The sequence below is a fragment of the Solanum verrucosum genome, unplaced genomic scaffold, assembly GCF_900185275.1.
Source record: "Solanum verrucosum unplaced genomic scaffold, falcon-dt-bn FXZP01000163.1, whole genome shotgun sequence".
In the NCBI taxonomy this organism is placed as follows: Eukaryota; Viridiplantae; Streptophyta; class Magnoliopsida; order Solanales; family Solanaceae; genus Solanum; species Solanum verrucosum.
This window is the reverse complement of record NW_026020379.1, coordinates 2280606-2300891: the sequence shown is the minus strand read 5'-3', so window position 1 is coordinate 2300891 and position 20286 is coordinate 2280606. Positions and strand designations below refer to the sequence as shown.

The 20286-nt window shown below is 31.7% G+C and overlaps 3 protein-coding genes across 5 annotated transcripts in view; 1 reads left to right on the top strand and 2 right to left on the bottom strand.

Annotated features, from left to right (window-relative positions):
* LOC125839081 (actin-depolymerizing factor 10-like) overlaps positions 1-20286 on the top strand; it is an 858671-nt gene that overhangs the window by 218995 nt on the left and 619390 nt on the right. The window lies entirely within an intron of this gene.
* LOC125839078 (peroxisomal membrane protein 11C-like) overlaps positions 1-20286 on the bottom strand; it is a 485045-nt gene that overhangs the window by 284417 nt on the left and 180342 nt on the right. The window lies entirely within an intron of this gene.
* LOC125839040 (TMV resistance protein N-like) lies at positions 185-19820 on the bottom strand. The gene is made up of 3 exons (XM_049518026.1): positions 19605-19820; positions 964-2113; positions 185-861 (listed from the first exon to the last, which is right to left on the bottom strand). The coding sequence occupies exons 1-3, from the start codon at positions 19818-19820 to the stop codon at positions 185-187; spliced, it is 2043 nt and encodes a 680-aa protein (XP_049373983.1).

Below are 20286 nucleotides of genomic sequence, written 5' to 3'. Positions count from 1 at the left end.
ACGGAGACTATGCAACTTCAGTAGAACTTGATGGTTTTGAGCTCCATTGATTCCAAAGCTTCTTTTCACCCAAATTATACATGTTCCCTTCATAGGCAGTGTCCCCAAACTCATTGCTGATACTGATATGTAACCTTTGTTTTTTACCAAAGAAAAAGAACGTAACATTTTACCAATATTTAATCTATAATCCCGGGCTTGTGGGAAAGAACTGCAAGAGTTGCCTTTGTTTCTTAGAAGAGGAGCAACTGGCCTCTTCTTCATATCTTCTCTTCCTTATCCCAATGCAAAGCTCAGATTCATTTTTATACAACAAACGAACTCCAAATTTCTGCTTTTCTCCAAAATCATCATCTGTTTCTCCAATAAAATCTACATAACCAATAAAATCTAACTTAATGCACCCATAGTCATTTGGTGTTTTTCCATTTGCATTAGATGCATCCCATAAGCCACCAAGAGGTACCAACAAAAAATTAATATCACATTCATAAGAATATAGTGAATTGTTGGATAAGGCAAATTCGTGGGTCATCGACGACATCCCACCATCACATGATAAGGGAATCAAATGAGCTGTGATGCAATCAATTCGTTTGCCAGAATAACATACAACAAATCCCAAGAAGTTATCACTTACATACCAATTCTTAGGCATTCCCTGATAGTTGAACCAACTTGGGATATCCACCTTCAAACTCACAAACACTCTTAGTGACAAGGAATCTGAAGAACAGATGTCATGCTGCAATGATGAGATATTCTGAAACAATGAATTACAGATCAAATCATTGCTCCAATCTGCATCTCTTTTGTCTAATTGCTGTGGAAATTCTGGCAGCTGTGTAAGCCTCTTGCAATCTGATAAGTTCAAAGATCAAAGAGCACCAAGTCCGGATATGCTCTGAGGCAAATGCTCAAAATTATTTCCCTTGAGATTCAAGTATTTCAAAGAGGATAAACATCCAATGTCTTCTGGCAGCTGTGTAAGTCTCTTGCAATCTGATAAGTCCAAGTATTCAAGAGCACCAAGTTCGAATATGCTACGAGGCAAATGCTCAAAATTATTTCCATTGAGATTCAACACTTCTAAAGAGGATAAGGATCCAATGTCTTCTGGCAGCTGTGTAAGCTTCTTGAAATCTGATAAGTCCAAGTATTCAAGAGCACCAAGTTGGGCTATGCTACGAGGCAAATACTCAAAATTATTTCCCTTGAGATACAACTTTTTCAAAGAGGATAAACATCCAATGTCTTCAGGCAGCTGTGTAAGTCTCTTGCAATCTGATAAGTTTAAGTATTCAAGAGCACCAAGTTTGGATATGCTTTGAGGCAAATGCTCACAATTATTTCCATTGAGATACAACTTTTTCAAAGAGGATAAATATTCAATGTCTTCTGGCTGCTGTGTAAGTCTCTTGCAATCTGATAAGTCCAAGTATTCAAGAGCACCAAGTTTGGATATGCTTTGAGGCAAATGCTCAAAATTATTTCCACAGAGATACAAGTGTTTCAAAGAGGATAAGGATCCAATGTCTTCCGGAAGTCCTCCATCTATTATATTGCAGTAGCTGAGATTCAGAGATTCCAATGAGAGTAACCCTTTATTCACCAGAGGGAACACAAAGAACACTCCATAATCACAAAGTCGAAAACTCAAACTTTTAAGCTTGTTCAACCGGACGATGGAAGACGGAGGACGTGAGATTAGAGTATCTCTGGCATCAAGCTTCTCCAAGTTTTCTAAATCACCTATCTCTTCTGGCAAGCTTTCAAGTTTTGAGCACCCCAACACCTCCAACTTTATGGCAGTTCCCTGCTTTATCCTTCCATGGATTTCTGGAAATTTCTCTAAAATAGAGCAGGATCTTAGATCCAAAGATTCAAGAGATTCCACATTAACATATGGAAACCTCTCAAGTTTTGTACAATAAGACAAATTTAACTCAATGAGTTTTTTGCAATCCTTGAGGGAAGGATGAACTTCTTCAAGACTCGTACATTGCTCTAGATTCAAATACTCCAAATTTGGCATCCCCTTGAAATCTGGTGTTCTCTTCAGCCTGTAGGAGTGACGTAGATCTATCCTTCGTAGAGACAGAAATTGCTGCAGCTATTCAAAACACAGAAAGAATGATGAAAAATAAGTAAAGTAGTAAACCACATGTTTATATTATAACTCAACGTGTGAAATGAGAAATTGTTTGATTTTACTTTATATGGAAACTAGTAAAATTACTTTAATAGCATAAAATTTATAAAATAATACTTCAAGCTATTAGAAATTAAAACTAAAACACTATATTCTCTTACATACAAACTTACGTAGTAACAAACATTCATAATGTAAAGGGAAATAAAAATTATTACATCTTATCATTTATCCTTAATAACATAAGCATAAATCAATGACTATAAAAATATATACCAGAATCTGTAACATAAGCAATGATGTCAGTGAGCCACTCAACAGGAGCAAAGTACACAAATATTTAATTGTGAAGAAGAAGAAGAAGAAGAGTTTCAGAATTTTTGTTATTTTAAAATGAGAGGAAATCCCTCTATTTATAGACAACAAAGAGTTGTGTGAATAATTGTTTGTTGTGCCTTATCGTAAATGTTACAATTGTTTGGAAATGTTGCAACCCTTTGGAAAGGGCACAACCTTTCATGAAAGTCACAACTTTTTACAAAAGTCGCAACTCTTCATTAAAGTCGCAACTTTTCATAAAAGTCACAACTTTTCATAAATGTCACAACTTTTCATGAAAGAAGAAGGATATTTTTGGAAATAAATAAATTAAAAGGAAATTCTAGTTTGTGGTAGCGCCAAGTAGGTAGGCTTAAGGTTCTCTTATATATATATATATTTTTTTTTTATTTTTTTTTATATTTATATTTATATAAATGTGGGAAGAATTTAAGTCAAAAGTTGAATTACGAAAATATCCTTTAGGTATTAATTTATTTTCTTGAAATTATTTAAAATATTATTTTTCATTTAATATTTATTTTGGAATTCAATGAATTTTGACTGTTCGTATTATTGTAATTAATACTCCTATTTCCAAGACTTACAATTCAATACACATTATTAAATTGCAAGTAATTATTAGCAAGAACAAATCAGTAATATTTACATCTTTCACGTAGTAATAGTGATGATTTTTCATAATCATAGTTACTATGAATTTTTTAATAATTAGTCATAATGATTTTGCATTACACATTTAATATATTTGAATTCGTTTATATATTTTATCCTTAGATTACAATTTTATTTCTACATTACATTTAAATGTTATAAATTGTTTGATAAATTAAATAGTAAATCATCATATTAATATACATAAATTACCACTAACTCATCATTGTGTAAATGTATGTAACACCCACTAATTATATTCATTATGTTTTTTACTCTCATCTCTCATCGGTAATTTCAAATGGATCAATAATATATTTATGACAACTCTTTGTGTTCCTCAATGCTATCCTATAAATAGTGACATTTGACACAATAATGTTCCCACTTAAATCAAATGAAAAAAAATATGAGAAAATATATATGCTCTCTTCTCTTGTCTCTTTTTATTTGTTTAGTTTAACCTTTATGTTTCTTGTCTGTTGTTATTGTACAACTTTCTATTGTTGTGTTGTTATAATTATTGAGAATTTACCATGGTTTGTTGCTTTGTATATATTAGTCTATCATGTGGTATTTTAGTATCCTCATTTGAATTTGAATTTGTGCAATAGTTAGTTATTTCACTTTATGCACTTTTAGTCAATTTTATAGTTAAAACTTTTTTTTAAAATTAGGAAGATATATGTAGTTCCTATCGAAACAATGATGAACTTTGCAATACAAAATTTATATGAAGTATTTTGGGATAAACATGCAATGCACGTTCTCAGATCTAGTCATCATCATCATCATCATCATCACCATATTACTATAAGTGGGAACAAAAAAAAAATTAAAAGTTGAATTACGATTTTATCCCTATTATAAATTAAAATGTTATAAAAATATTTAATTATTTAATTTTAAATAGTATAATTTTAATTAAAATGTTAATGACTTTTGCACTTCCTTAAATTAATTCCTCATTAAAATATCTAATTTAATAATATTTATCATTTATAATCTATATGTATATTTAATTTAATCATCATATCATATCATCATATTGTCACGCCCCGAGCCTACACCCTGGGTGGGACCGGCACCCGGAGACCATTTCTAGCCCCAAGCGAACCCTTGGCCTGGCTTTCTTAACTCAGCGGAAACCTCAACAGAATAACTCAATGCAATGCAATATTACAAAACAACTTAACTTATAAAATATGGCCATAAAGGCAACTCGAATCTCAAAATAGAATATTTACATATATATATAGATGAGAGACTCAAAACTAACTGACTGACTGTCTGTCTATGAAGCCTCTAAAATACTGAGATGGATGTTGGGACAGACCCCGCAACATCCTAATAAAACAAAAACTAAGAACACAAAATAATTGAGTCCTCCGGAATGCAAGGAGGCTCACCACTGACTCTGGAGTGCTCAGCTGGATCAACGACGTGCAGGATGCTGATCCGGGGTACCTGAATCTGCATCATCAAACGATGCAGGCCAACTGGCATCAGTACATGGAATGTACGAGTATGCAAGCTGGAAAACTAAGCAACAAAGGCTAGAAGGAAAACTGGAAGAAACTGAATAGCTTACCTGGCTCAACTTAACTCAACCTGACTGACTTCTTTCAATATAAGGCAATTTAAAACAAATGCGATATAAAGAAAGATTGCTTAAACCATGCTATGAACTCTGTGTGTATACAAGGATACAATAAGCCTGAAATGTGTATAAAAATACAATGAACTGATGTATATAAAAAATACAATAATCTCTGTGTATGAAAAATACAATAACTGCTGTGGGAGTTTCTCTAACCGACAACCATCACATAAGAGCTATAGTGATGATACAGCGATCGACCTCACGCTGCCAGAGCATCTTATACCCGGCCAAAGGTATAAGACCTGAACTGCCTAATGGATCCACTAGTCTAATCTGAAAAGGATTCATCTAAAAAGTATGATCCTTTTCTACCCATGGTGGCTAACATGGTTCTATGGGGGCTGTGGGTTCTTTGAACGCTCCCCCAATTCGGTGCTCGATACTACTCCCAAAAATGTACTGGCTCTTATGTTTTTAAAACATATTTCTTCCTGCTGATATGAGATAATTACTCAAAAACTAGCCCGAAGGCTTTTTGGAAATCTCAGTTTCCAACCTTGTTTAAATGTAAAAACATTTCTTTAAAACTTCTTTGGGAATACATAGTTCCCTAATAACTTTGAGAAAAGAACTCAACTTTAAACTCTTTACTTTACTTGAACTCTTGGCTTGATGTGAAACTCTTAACTTAACATGAAACTCTTAACTTTTGACTTGACTTGAAACTCAATACTTAACTTGGAACTTGAGCCTTAGAATGAAGTTAAAACGCTCAATGAAGACTCTTGGAAAACCTTAAAGACTTGCTTTGACTTACTTACTTCTAAGCTTGACTTCACTTGACTTGGAAACTAACTTCACTTGAATTGGAAACTAACTTCACTTGACTTGGAAACTAACTTCACTTGACTTGTAGTTTTACTTGACTTTTGGAAGTACCTTGGAGTGTTGGAAACAACTAGGAAACATAGGTATAATACCTAGGAACATGTATAAAAAAAGAAATGGTGAATGAAAGGGAAGGATTGGTGTCCTTGGCACTAGGAGAGGTGCAACAGCCCAGCCCCTTTTTCCCCAAAAATCCGACTTTTTCCCCTTGTTTCTTTCCAATTCTAAACCCTCTCAACCTCAAGGTTTCAGCAGCAACACTTAGAATCATAAAGACCCTTATTATACAATAGATTCAACTCAAAAATCACAGCCAGAAATCTGTACTAAATCAGCAAGAACTTCAACACAACACCACTACAACTTCAACAACCAATAAATCTTCTCTTGGAATTAAAAACGAGTTGGTGTGTGGGGGTATGAACCAACCAACACTAAGGATCATAAAATCCCTCAATATACAATAGGTCACAACTCAAATACACAGCCCAATCCTGTCCCACAACCAACAATAACTTCAACAACACAACTAACAACATCAACAACAACTAACAACTTCAACAACTTCAACAACAAATCCGATCTCTTCTCAAATCATAAAAACGAGCTTGGTATGTGGGGGGAAAGGATAAACCCACACTAAAGACTCACATACCTTGATAGGGATCACCCCCGACGAAAATCCACAATGATCTTGACAAATCTTGTTGATCTCCTCTTTCTTCTCTTCTTCTTCTCCTTCTTCTCTTCTTCTTCTCTTGAACCCTAACTCTTTCTCTTTCAAAATGGGACAAAATGATCCAAATATCAGCCTAATACAACAATATAAGCTCAAAATAAATTATTTGTGAAAAGACCAAAATGCCCTTAAATTTCCGGAACGGAATCCCTGCCAACTGCCCAACTTTCAAAGATCATAACTCGCTCATACGAACTCGGAATCGAGCAAACTCAGTGGCGTTGGAAAGATCGTTCCACAAGCTTCGAAACCATAACTGGAACTACTCCTAAATCATCCTGATCTAGGAGTTATGACTGCTCAAAGTTGGCCAAAAACTCACTGATTTCCACACTTAGCCAAATTTTCCAGATTTTAAATTTTTCCAAAAATGACTATTTCCAAATTTCAAGCTTCTTCATATTCATTTTTAAATTGTCGGATGTTACACATATATACAAACAAAATGACTTTTGCGCTTCCTTAGATTAATTCCTAATTAAAATATCTAATTTAATAATATTTATCATTTATAATCTATATGTATATTTAATTTAATCATCATATATATAAACAAAAAGAGTTAAAAGTTGAATTATAATTGTATCCCTACTATAAATTAAAATGTTATAAAAACATTTAATTATTTAATTTAAATATTAAATTGTATCATTTTAATAAAAATGTCAAAGAATTTTTCACTTCCTTAGATTAATTCCTAATTAAAAAATCTAATTTAATAATATTTATCATCTATAATCTATATGTATATTTAATTTAATCATCATATCATATCATCATAATATATATATCCTTCATTATATTAAAAGGTTATAAATTATTTAATTAATTAAATAGTAAAAATAAAATTATAACATTCACCCAATGCTTAATAACATGTTTCAGGTTCAAAACAAAATTCTACATGTTTAGATAAACAAAACGTCAAAACATATCAAATTCTTCGCTACGTTAATTTAAAAACAATGAACATTTAAAGGAGACTAATTTTTAAATGTTGTCATACTAAATGTTAATAATACCTAAAATAATGATAGGAAATAATAATTTCTCTCATTTTTCAAGCTTTCCAAAATTAGTTTCTACATTTCCAGAATGATTATAAATAATTAAAAATAAATAATAGGTATATAATTTAATAAAATAATTACTCTAAAAACTTGCAGTAGCTTATGACTTTATATGATTTTCTATAGCACTAATATTATAAGTTCAAAAATATAACATCTCGCAAATTGAAAGAACTAACAAAAGCTAGAATTAGAAAGAGTGATTTTTGGAAATAATAAAAATCTGAAAAAATGGTTAAGTTAAGTTTGAGTTTTTGGTCAACTTCAAACAATCATAACTCCTAGCTCAGAATGAATTAGGTGTGTTTCCAGATATCATAGGAAAGATCTTGGAATAATCTTTCCAACGCCGCTGAGTTTGCGCAATTCCGAGTTCGTATGAGTGAGATATGCCCATTGAAAGTTGGGTTGTTTGGATAAGGAAAGTCCAATCCGGATTTTAGAAGGACATTATGGTCTTTTCACCACCCAATTAATTAATTTCATTTTTGTTAATTAAGTTGGGGTCTAAACTGATTGGATTCAGTTTATGCTTTTGAGAAACAAGGTAGGATTATGAGAGAAGATAAAAGAAGAGGAGAAGGAGCAAGGAATCGTCAAGTTCTTGAAACTAGGCTCGTGGATTTCGTCAAGGGGTGATCCCTTGAGGTATGTGAGTCCACACAACGTTGGGTTCGTTCACTCACACACCAAACATGTTTTATTCAGTGTAATTTCGTCCTAAAAAAGATTGGGAATTTGATGTTCTTGAGTTGTATTCTTGAATTGCTTTCGTTCTTGAATTTGGGATGAGATTGAGGAGTTCTTGAGAGTTTAAGTTCAATTATTAGAGTTGCTTTGAGTTAGATTCTTGTGTATATGTTGTGGGTACCTGAATTTAAAGAGATATAGAGAAAAAGAACCGAGTTTAGGCGAATTGGGGCTAGAAAACGAAAAAGGAACAAGTCGGCAGAATCTGGGTACCAAGTCCGCGTCGTAGACCTGTTCCTCTGATTTGGAAAATCCTTCCTCGCGTCACAGAGCGGTCACGGACCGTTCTGCCTCAAAAATTATTTTCGCGACCAAAAATTTAAATACACCTCCACATCGCGGACCAATTTCCAGGCAGTGATTTCTTGATCTTTTCTCATGTTTAGCTATCTAAAATCACTCCTAAACATCATGAGATCTTCCCTATCACAAATCACAATCCTTGAATCCATAATTCAATTCAAGGAAAGTTAAGAGTCAAGTCAAGAGAAGTTAAGAACCAAGTCGAGAGAAGTTAAGATCCAAGTCAAGAGAAGTTAAGAGTCAAGTCAAGAGAAGTTCTTAGAGTTTTCCAAAAGTCTTTTAAAAACATTTTAACTTTGTTTTAAGACTTGAGTTTTGAGTTGAGTAAAGAGTAAATTTTGAAGTTCATTTCTTCAAAAGAGTATATCGGGACTATGCATTCCTAAAGAGTAAATGTTTTTCACATTTAAAGAAGAAAGGAAACCTTGATTTCCAAAAGAGCCTTTGAGCTAGTTTTCAATTAAAGAGTAAATGTTTTCACATTTGAGCAAGAAAGGAAACTTTGATTTCCAAAAAGAGCCTTTGAGCTAGTTTTCAGTAAAGAGTAAATGCTTTCACAATTAAGCAAGAGAGGAAACTGAGATTTTCGATATAGCCTTTGAGCTAAGTTTTGAGCAATTATCTCAAACCACAGAAAGAAGTTATGTTTTTAAACATAAAGAGCTAGTATATTTTGGGAGTAGTATTGAGCACCGATATAGGGGAGAGTTAAAAAAACTCCGAACCGTCATAAACCATGTAGCCATCATGGGTAGAAAATGGTCATACTTTTTAGATAATTCCTTTAGTGCTTTTTTAGCATAAGACTAATGGATCCACTTAGTAGTTCAGGTTTTATACCCCTGACAAGGTATAGGACGGCCTTGGCAACGTGAGGTAAAACGTTGTATCATCACGATAACTCTTAATTGGTGGTTGTCGGTTAGAGAAACTCCCACAACAGTATTTTGTATTTTTATATACAGCAAAAATATTTGTATTTTCATATACAAACAGAGTTCATATTGTAACTTTGCATACATACAGAGTTATTATTGTATTTCTAAATACACAGAGTTGAAAACCATGTTTTAAATTTGTACTTTATACTGCTTTTATTTACACTGGTTTATATTGAAATTAGTTCAGTTCAGTCGAGTTGAGTTGAGCCAGGGAAGTTTTTCAATTCCTTTCAAGCTTATGTCTTGTTTTAGAATTCCCCTCACATACTCGTACATTCAATGTACTGATGCCAGTTGGCCTGCATCTTCTTATGATGCATGCATACACAGGTAACCAAAATCAACATCCAGCCCCTCGTTGATCCAGTTGAGCACTCAGAGTCAGTTGGTGAGCCTTCTAGGTTTCCGAAGGATCCTTTTTACTGCTTTCAGTATTTTAGTTCATTAGGATGTCGTGGGTCTTGTCTTGACGTCCATCTCAATTGTTTAGAGGCTTCATAGACAGAGTTAGTTGATGTTAGTTCATGAGTCTTTACTTTCCCTTTTCAGTTAAGTTGAGACTTGAGTTGCCACTTTGGCAGTGAATGTTATTTTTTACATTCTAAGTTATTATTGAGCAGTTCAGTTTATTTTTTTAAAGTATATTGAGTAAAGTCTTTCGCTGAGTAAGTAAGCTAGGCCAAGTGTTCACTTAGGGCCAACAATGATTTTCGAGTGTCGGCCACGTCCAAGGTGTAGGCTCGGGGCGTGACAAAAAATACTTTAAAGAAATAAAAATAATTTCAAAAAGAGTCTTTTTCACTACCCAATTAACTACACATATATACGTACAATGTATAATATTTATTTATGTCATTTATTAAATTAATAAATTATATTATCTTGAGCCGTAGTTATAAAAAATTTGTAGAAATCGAAGAGTTGGCTTCTCATTATTCAATACAGATTATTATATTTGTCAATTTCCTCCATATATCAGCTCACACTTTTGCATTACTCTTCTTTTACTCAACATACTTCCTTATTTATGTTTAGTTAAATATATTCTACTGATTTTTTCTTCTCTTCCTCTTATTACAATTTTACATTTTTCTTTCCAATTTATTGATTCTATATTTCCTAATTTTGTCTTTCCTTTTTTTAATAGAAGTTGTGTGCAATCCATATTATAATGCAAAAAGGAAAATTGACTTTATAGTGTTTTAAAAAATATAGATATAATTATTGTTATGCATTTCAAGTTTTCTTTATATATATACTATTGAATGTTGGTGTATAGATTGAAAGTTTCTCAATTAATTGCAGGGATTATTGTGAGGTATGATTGATTAAACTCATTAGAAATACATAGAGAAAATGTATAAGTACCCCCCTCCCCCCATCCTATGCCGAAAATCCTTGAGACACACCTAACCTTTACTAAGGTCCTATTACCCCCCCCCCCCCCAAAAAAAAATTATTTTATATATAATTTTCTACCCCTTTTCAGCCTACGTGGCACTATCTTGTGGGCCTAGCGCGTGTTGACAATTTTTTCAAGGATAGTGCCACGTAGGCCAAAAAGGGGTAGAAATTAATTAAAAAATAAGTTCGGGGGGGGGGGGGGGTAATAGGACCTTAGCAAAGGTTAGGTGTGTCTCAAGGATTTTGGGAATAGACTGGGGGGATACTTATGCATTTTCCGAAAATACATATTCTTATTATGCTTATAGTTTGAAATTTTTGGGTATCTGTTTTGATTTCTTATCTTATACATGTTTTTCAATTTATATTGCAATCAAAAGTTTTTTAAAAAAAAATTATACATAAATTTATAAATATAGACATATATTATGCAAGCATATAATATGGGATATACGTACGTGTCCAGCTAATCCTACTATTAAAAGTGGAAAACTCTAATATGCAAAGTTGAATTACAATATTTCCCTCCACCAAATTAATTTTTTATTAAATATTTGATAAAATCATAATATTTTAATTACATAATTTTTCTTAATTATTATTATATGTTAAAAGCTTTTACATCTTCTCCGAACTATTGTTCATTGTACCTTCCACTTTTAATATTATTTATCCCTATCTTTTCACATGCTCTGCATTCTTTCTATAGAGTCGATAATCCACCATGGAGTTTTATCCACATTTGAATTTCTTTCTTAATATTTGCATTTCATCATTTCATTTTCTTTATGCTAAGTTTTATCTATTGGTTTAATCTTTTCTCGCAGGTAACAAAATCATATAATGCTAGCAAGGTAGCATGACTTAGTTGGTCCAAGACCATTTCATGGTAGCTAGGATGGAACACTTGTAATACCCTTCCTTGTATAGCTTGGACTTGCATGATAGTATGCCTTCCATGGTAGCATGGTCTAGCATAGTATGGTGCTATTCCTTTGGTAGCTTGGTCTAGCCTAATAGGGTGTTATTCCTTGGTAGTCTAGAAATAATGAATAGTAATCATTTAAGTATGATAGCCTAAAGTGGTACTTAGTATGGGTAGGATTATGGGGTCTTATCCATGCATCACACAAGTATGACTTGAAACTACTTATTAAGTGTTCTCTTATATGTTGTATGCTTAGCTTGGATTGTTGCTATAGTTGTCATCCTTGATATGTTGACTAAAGGTGAAGGTTCCCTTGTTTACGAGAATTAAGCTAAGGATGAGATCATGAGATGGTAAGTATGATTATGATGACCAAAGGGAATACTTAGCATGGATGGATTATGGGGTATTATCCATGCATTGCACAAGTATACTTGGAGGTTACGAAGGAAAACAATATTTTGTTAAAGAAACACAATTTATTACTAATAATATTGCATAAGCAACAAAGTTAAAAATTGAATTACTAAAATAATCTTGAATTGCTAATTATATATATATATATATATATATATATATATATATATATGAAGAATCTTATTTATTTTTAATTAATAAGCTATTTTTTTTATTACTTATAAGTTATAATAATCTAAAAGTCATTATTATTAGCATAACTTACATGAATCCCATAGTATAAAGTGTAAATTACATCCTATCCTTACTTTTTTTTTAATTACAATAATCCCTTAAAATTTGTACCTTCCGGATACATAAGTCATCATCAGGATACATTAATTCACCATTCGAATACATTAATTCTTATACAAGAAAAATCTTTCTGTTGTGCTAAAAAGGGAATAAAATCTGAAAATTAATTAAATCCCATAAATTACGCTTTTATTTGCTGGATCCTCGTTATCTTTGAGCAGATTTAATAACTGGTTGATTTCTTTTTCCATTAATGAATTTTCTTCTTCAGTTTTATTCATGCAACACATTAGATGAAACTCCTTTTCCTCCCACTCAACCTTCCATTTCTCTAGTCCGTCTTTGATTTGTTCGATGGAATTGGTAAGAACATCAAGTTTCTCTTTTGCTTCAGAAAAATCCTAATAGAACAAAGAAATTCAAAATTTTAAATTGCTTGCCCCGTTCAACGAAGAAATCTTTCAGATTTGATTCAAAAATTTTTGTGGAAATTTTGGGTAAGCAAGGTGAGTTATGAAGGATAAAAAAGTGATGGAATTGTTGTTGGACAAACGATATCCTTTTGAATCTTCAAGTTCATCGAAGATCCTTTCAATTTTGATTCAAGATTATCAAAAATTTTGAGATTCAAGATTCTTTCTTCTCTCAGTTCAGCGAAGATTCTTTCAATTTTGATTCAAAATTGTTGAAAATTTTGAGATTCAAAATTCTCCTCCTAGTTTATTGAAGATCCTTTCAATTTTGATTCAAATTGTCGAAAAAATTGAGAAGATACATCATGAATATCTTTGCTACTTAGCATTTTACTATTTATGTATCTTGTTTAAATTGACAGGTATTGTATTTATACCAGATACATTAAATAAATAATTGTTACCCATAAGATGTTAGATTTAAGATGATGCATTACTGTGTGGTAGTTGCTATGTAATTGATACATGTAGAATAAATTCAAATTTACGTATCATATGTAAAAAATTAGTGCATGATACATTACTATTTATGTATCTCGTTTAAATTGATAACTATTGTATTTATGCTAGATACATTAAATAAGTAATTGTTGCCCATAAGATGTTAGATTTGAGATCTATACATTACCGTGTGGTAGTTGCTGTGAATTGATACATTTAGTACAAATTCAAATTTACGTATCATATCTAAAAAATTAGTGCATGATACATTACTATTATGTATCTTATGTAAATTGATAAGTATTGTATTGTTTGCCTTGAAAGATATGTATAACTTACATAATGTATCATTTTGTAGTTGATAATAATGTATTTGATACAATAAGGTTGTGAAAGAAGGATGTATGTAAGTTGAAATAAAGTGTATCTATCAATGTATCACAATAAATAAGAATTAAGTTATCAATTAGATACATGAACAAACACAATCCGTTAAAGAAATTTGATTATGAAAAACACAAAAAAAAAGGAAAATATTAAATCGTATGAAATTTTGGTGAAATTGAAACTAAAATTATTATGAGACAACAGGAAGATTAAATTATAATACAAGAATCCTAATCAGTTTCAATGAATGATTAGTTGTTAGAGTTCATAACCCACTCAAATTATGAAAAATGTACAAATATTATATTAATTATTACCAGATAATAACTAATACTATTACTTCTTCTTTTTTCTAATTTATGTTTTAGTGTTAAAAATTCGAAGTTCACTTATTTTATTTTATTATTAATTTTGAAATATTTTAAAAATATGTAAAAGACTCATAAATATCCTTTTAAAACTTTTTTGACTAAAAAATATTCTTAACCTACGGAAAAGAGTATGATTTTGAATTTCAACGTAAATGAGAAAATAACTACTAAGATTATGTGACTAAAAATAAGGAGAGATTTGTGGAGTGAAATAAGGAAGGGATAAATGTTCCAAATAGCATATTTTTTTGGTGTGTGATACATAACGCAAAGTTTATGTATCACGCATATAATTTGGTACTGTATACGGATACATATCCTTCTAAATTTGAATAAGGTAGAAGATATATAACCACACCTAGATACATGATAAATGATACATTTGGTAGAAGTTTTGTATCAAGTATCAAAACTAATTAGGGTTATGTATCAAAACTAATATTTGAACATGATACACTAATTGTAATGTATCGTAGTATTGAAACAAAGGCATTATACATTAATTAAGAAACAAAATTAACTAGATACATTAAAATTCTAATTAATGTAAGATAATTGTGGAGAGATTTATGACTTGAAAAGGGGAGAAAAAAAATTGTGGAATTAATTATGTATCCGACAATTTTTTATCTAAATTTATTATTTCTATAATTGAGTTATTACTACTGTAACGATCAAACATTATTATGAGTAATAAAAATAATTTATTACACATATAATTGCAAAAACTAGTGACCTATTTTAGGCGCTATAGGCTTAGTTGCATCCACCTTGCATTCCTAAAAAAATGGTATGACTAACAAGTTAATTGATGCAACTAATAAAAAATCAGCCTAAAGTTAATTAAGGAAGTATTTTCAACAAACCCATTTAGCCGTATAGGATCATATTAAAGAGGAAATACTCCTCTTTTAATTCAATTTTATTTTTGGTTAGTTTAAATATTTTGAAAAATATTTTTTAATTTCCTTTTTAATGTTTGGTTAGTTTAAACTTTTTAAAAATCAAACTTGGATATGAATTTTGTAACTGCTAATAATTTGGAGTGAATTTAGGGAAAGAAAATAGGAGTGAAAAGGGAGTGTTGAATGTAGGTTTGGCTGGTGACTTTTATGTATCCGGTAGTTTTTTAAATTAGGAGAAAGAAGGGATTTATGTAATATTTTAAAAAGGTAGGGAAAAATAGAGAATAAGGAAATTAAATATGTGTATATAAGTAATTTATCCTAATTTTTAAATACTTCTTATACTTTTTCATAGTTTTTATCTTTTAATATATTATTTCAAGTTTGAAACTTAGAATCTTGAATGGTTCCATAAATATTATAGTCCATAGATGTTGCTAATTATAATAAAACTTAAATCAAAATCAAATTAATACTAATGCAAAAGAAAATCAATTTAACACTAAGAATGACAATAATATTGAATATTTGTTCTTTGGTTTTACATTGGTTCAGACAATTAAAGTATATAATCTAATTTTAATTTCCTTTAATATTTAGTCATGTAACTAATACTTATTAAACTTATTTTAGCATGATTTAGTACTTTTAAATTATGATCATTTTCATTATGACTTGTTAATTTGCAATATTTGTTTTACGCGATTTCATTATTATTATTATTTTTTGGATATTTTAGTGTCATTAATCATATCGTTGTTTGTGTTGTATTCTTAAGAAACACCTTAGATAGTTGTATTTTGATAGGACTGAAGAAATATTTGAAGTACAAGTAAATTATATGTTTGTATGAATACTTTTGCGGAAAAACCCTAAAACCCGAAAAACCCGAAAAAATCCAAAAAAATCCGAGGTTGAAAAACCTGAGTTTTATTGGTTTGGTTTGGTTTATAGATTTAAAAATCCGACACAAATGGTTTGGTTTGGTTTATAGATTTAAAAATCCGACACAAATGGTTTGGTTTGATATTTGAATAACTCGAACCAACCCGACCATGTACACCCCTACTTTCTGGGAATAATTTCTAGCTACTTTAGAGTTTTTAATTCTAAAAATTTGATCAAAGTTGATGTTTTAGCTTAACAAAGTCGGATTCGAGTTTTGACGATTTTACTAGATCTGAATTATGATTTATGACATAGTTTATTTTTACACGAATATCAAGACATTCAAAAATGATTAAGGTCATGATTTGATTTCTAATTTTCCTAAAGTTTAGAGTTGACCACGGTCAATTTTTGATTAACATGATCTCAATTTGGTGATTTGATTTTTACTACAAGTCCAAAATGTATTTGATGCTAAATTTGCGTGTTTGGTTTTTCTTCAGGAGATTCCGGATGAACTATGTGGGTCAAAACCAAATAGGAAACCAATGCACACCAAGCATCTAGATGAGAACCACATATCCTTAAGAGTATCCAAGTAGGAAACTAATCAATCAGAGAATGCTTGTTTATGTCCATTTCTAATTTACAATTGTTTGAATTTCAACTACACGATCTTAGGGATAAAACGAGGACAAATGAGAGCAAAAAAAAAAAAAAAAGTCAAGTATTTGAAAAAGTGAAGAAATTGGCCAAGCTTAAGCTCGCCAAAGCCACTCGCCAATTCACCAAATGAGTCCCAGTTCGCCAAAAATTTCAGAGAGGTCTGCCCAGAAATTCAAGCCAACTTGACGAGTAAAAGAGATATCAGCGACTCGCCGAATCAACTTTGCGGACTCAATAAGCCTGCCAAATACGATTGAATCTCGAAGGTCAGGAGTTCCACTTAAAAGGTGAAAGGGTGATGAAAAGGAGCAATCGGTGACTCACCAATCAGTTCGGCAAGCCCGACTAAATACACCGAGTGTGCTACGAAGTGCAATTTTTGCCAAATTTTAGAAACATATAAATTGATCTTTTTGGAGAGAGAAAGACATCTTTTACTTTTCTGAATATTTTGTACTTAGAAACTTCCATACTTTTGTAGAATTTTGGCTAGTACTTTGAGAATTTGGGGTTTTGTTTTGGAGAAGATTGGAAATTCAAGCATTTAGCATTGATGGAGAACATTTTGGTAAAATTCTCTTAAATTTCAGAATCCTTGGCTAAATAAACCCCATAATCTTAGGAGTGTGCTCATGTAGTTGAATGCTTAATTAGCATGTAGGTGTTTGTTAATGATTAATTTAATGTTGATTTGATATGGGTTAAGCTGTTCTTCATGATTTAATTTATGATTCGAGGTCGCAAACTCCTATCTAGTTTAGATCTCTAGAATTGCTTGTGAAAGATGTCTAGAGTGGAAGAAATAGTTGATGCTATGATGTCTATGATGCCTACTGAGTACCCCATGTTTTGGTCCTCATACTACAATTCTGCATCTTTTTCTGATGCAACACCTATAGTACGAGCCACCCTTGTTGACTCTTAATCTTTCGAGGTCATCGCTATTTGGATCGTGGTGAGCTCTTAACATTCAAAGACTTGCTGATTTGTCTCTTTTGTACAATCTATATATTTTGTATCTTATTTAGACAGACTGGTTGTGTATATATAGAATTACCGATGTACATTAGACACTCTTCTATCGGTAGCATGGGGTTTGGTTCTTCTATATATTTGTCTTTCTTGGTCATTTTTTGGCCCTTATTATATATTTTGTACCATTTTGTACATATCTATATAATGAAGCCCTTCCCGATCTTATTATTACTTCAATGCTAGTTATTTCTAATTTATTTATTGCGTGTTACTAGATTGGCTTGCCTACGGAAGGTTTAAGGTTTATGATAGACGTTATCATAATTCAATTTTGGATTCAGTCATCTCATGAATCTTACATGCTTAAACTTTTTTTCATGAATGACCAAGGATGCATCTATGTTTAGCACATGGACTAAAACATGTAAAGATGATATCAAAAGTAAAATTATTTGGATCAATCTAATAATACTTATTGGACATTTAATTAAGTGGTGTTTGACAAACCTTAGTAAACATCACATTGAAATAGAAAACAAACAAACTAGTACATATATAGTGTTCATGACCTGACACTATTCTTGTTCTTGTGGAACTCACAATACATACATGTTCCCACTTTTATCCTAGAAATACAAATTTATATATTTTTAAACACGCAACCACATGGATATTATCTTATTCTTATAATAGCTTTTTAGCTAGAACACACAGACATAATTTTTCATTTTTCTTATCCACATGGATATTATTTTCATTTTTCTTATTTTTATGCTTCTTTATTAGTTATGGATGGAATTTAAGTAGAAGAATGCATGTGATATTCATAGTGAGTGATGTACCTAATTATGTTGGATTTGGATTCGTGTGGGAGAGAGAAGAATTTTAGTAACGTGTGAGAATGACATTTTTATTTGTTTTATTTTCTCACAAGGAAAACCATATAAAACTTTTTCTTTTAATATTAAACGTAATAACACAATTTATTCATTTTTAAGAATTGATTGACAAACATATATAATTTGACACAATACGTAAGTGCTAAATACTTTCTTATTTTCCACAACATTATTAGAAAGGACAAACTGAAAACTTGGAAAACAATAATGTTTTGAAGGATTCTTATCTCACAAGGTGGATTTTGCTATAATAGGGAGAATGAGGAGATAAAGTTGAATCACAACACTACCATATTTGTAACCTTGGAAATTTCTTCACATAAATAATGTTCAGGCGGCTGAGCCAGAATAATTCTCTTATAGAAAAAATGGAATAAGTCATAAGTACCCCTAAACTATGACCGAAATATCAACAACATATTTTTACCATATTTAATTTAAAAATCTTCTCATTTTTTTTGTTATTATATATTTTCAGATATGGAATTGTAATTTGAATCAACATTAATCATATGTATAAAGTATGTTATGATAGAAATTATTATGTACTTTCATATAATTTTGTTAGACATGTTAAAAACTTAAGGAATAGCACATACATATGTCCCTTAACTTGGCCTCAACTTACAGTTATGCCCTCAAACTTTGGGTGTGCACAAGTAGACACTTAAACATGTATAAAGTTGAACAAATAGACACACACATCCTACGTGGCATCCTACACGTCAATTTGCGTCCTATGCGGCGTCCTACATGTATTATGTCATGTATGACTCATGTGTCTACTAGTTCAACTTTATACAAGTTTAAGTGTCAACTTGTACGCACCCAAAGTTGGAAGACATTAATGTCAAGTGAGGCCAAGTTAAATTAAGGGCACATATATGTATTTTAACAAGACTTTTAGCTACCAATATGTAGTGTGGGTGCCACTCATAGTGGGGAGACGTCTGTACTTTTCTTTAGGATGCTACAAAACTTTAGAAAACTTCATTTCTTTCTTCCTACGTGCTATAACTTGATTCCATTTGGTATCTTATGATGCGAATAGGTATCTAACCTTCTTCATTCTTCTATTTGCAAATGGTTGATACTAGACATAATGGAGTTAAAGTACCACTTTTAGTGGCGGAATCGATGGTAAGATGAAGAGGTAGAGGTAGAGGTAGGGGTAAGCACAGAGGGAGGGCAACATCCGCCAGGGATGGAGCTCAGGTGGTGGTTGGGCCAAGGCCAGCAACCTCTCTCCCACTACAAGATCATGCTGAGGAATTTGAGATGTAAATCGAGGAGGATGTTGGGCTACAAGTGGAAACACGGGTTGAGGGTTCATGTCTTCCTCCTATGTCTTCGAAAATGGTTCAATATGTGTTAGCATTTCTGAATGGGTTGGTAGGTACTGCAACCTCCCCCACTGTGTCGGCTACTCAGGCACCAGTTACTCATTTTATTACTACTTCATACCCTAGGATGGATAAGGCTTCAGGTACTGAGGCATTCTTTCATTCGTTTTGGGACTTGTGATGAATTGAATTGAGCATGAACCATTGGCTAAGTATTCTGAAATGGAAGTCTCTAGTGTTCCATGTATAGAGAGTAAGGATTACACAAATTGGGTATCATAAATCAGTATAGGGTAGAGTTTATTACCTTCCAGTTGCAGGGTGAAGCCAAACAATGGTGGATGGCTTATGTGGAGTAGCACGCATTAGTTCTGCCTCTGTTGAATTGGACTTAGTTCCATTCCCTATTCCTTGAGAAGTATGTTCTCAAACTCTCTGAGATCGTAAGAAGGATTA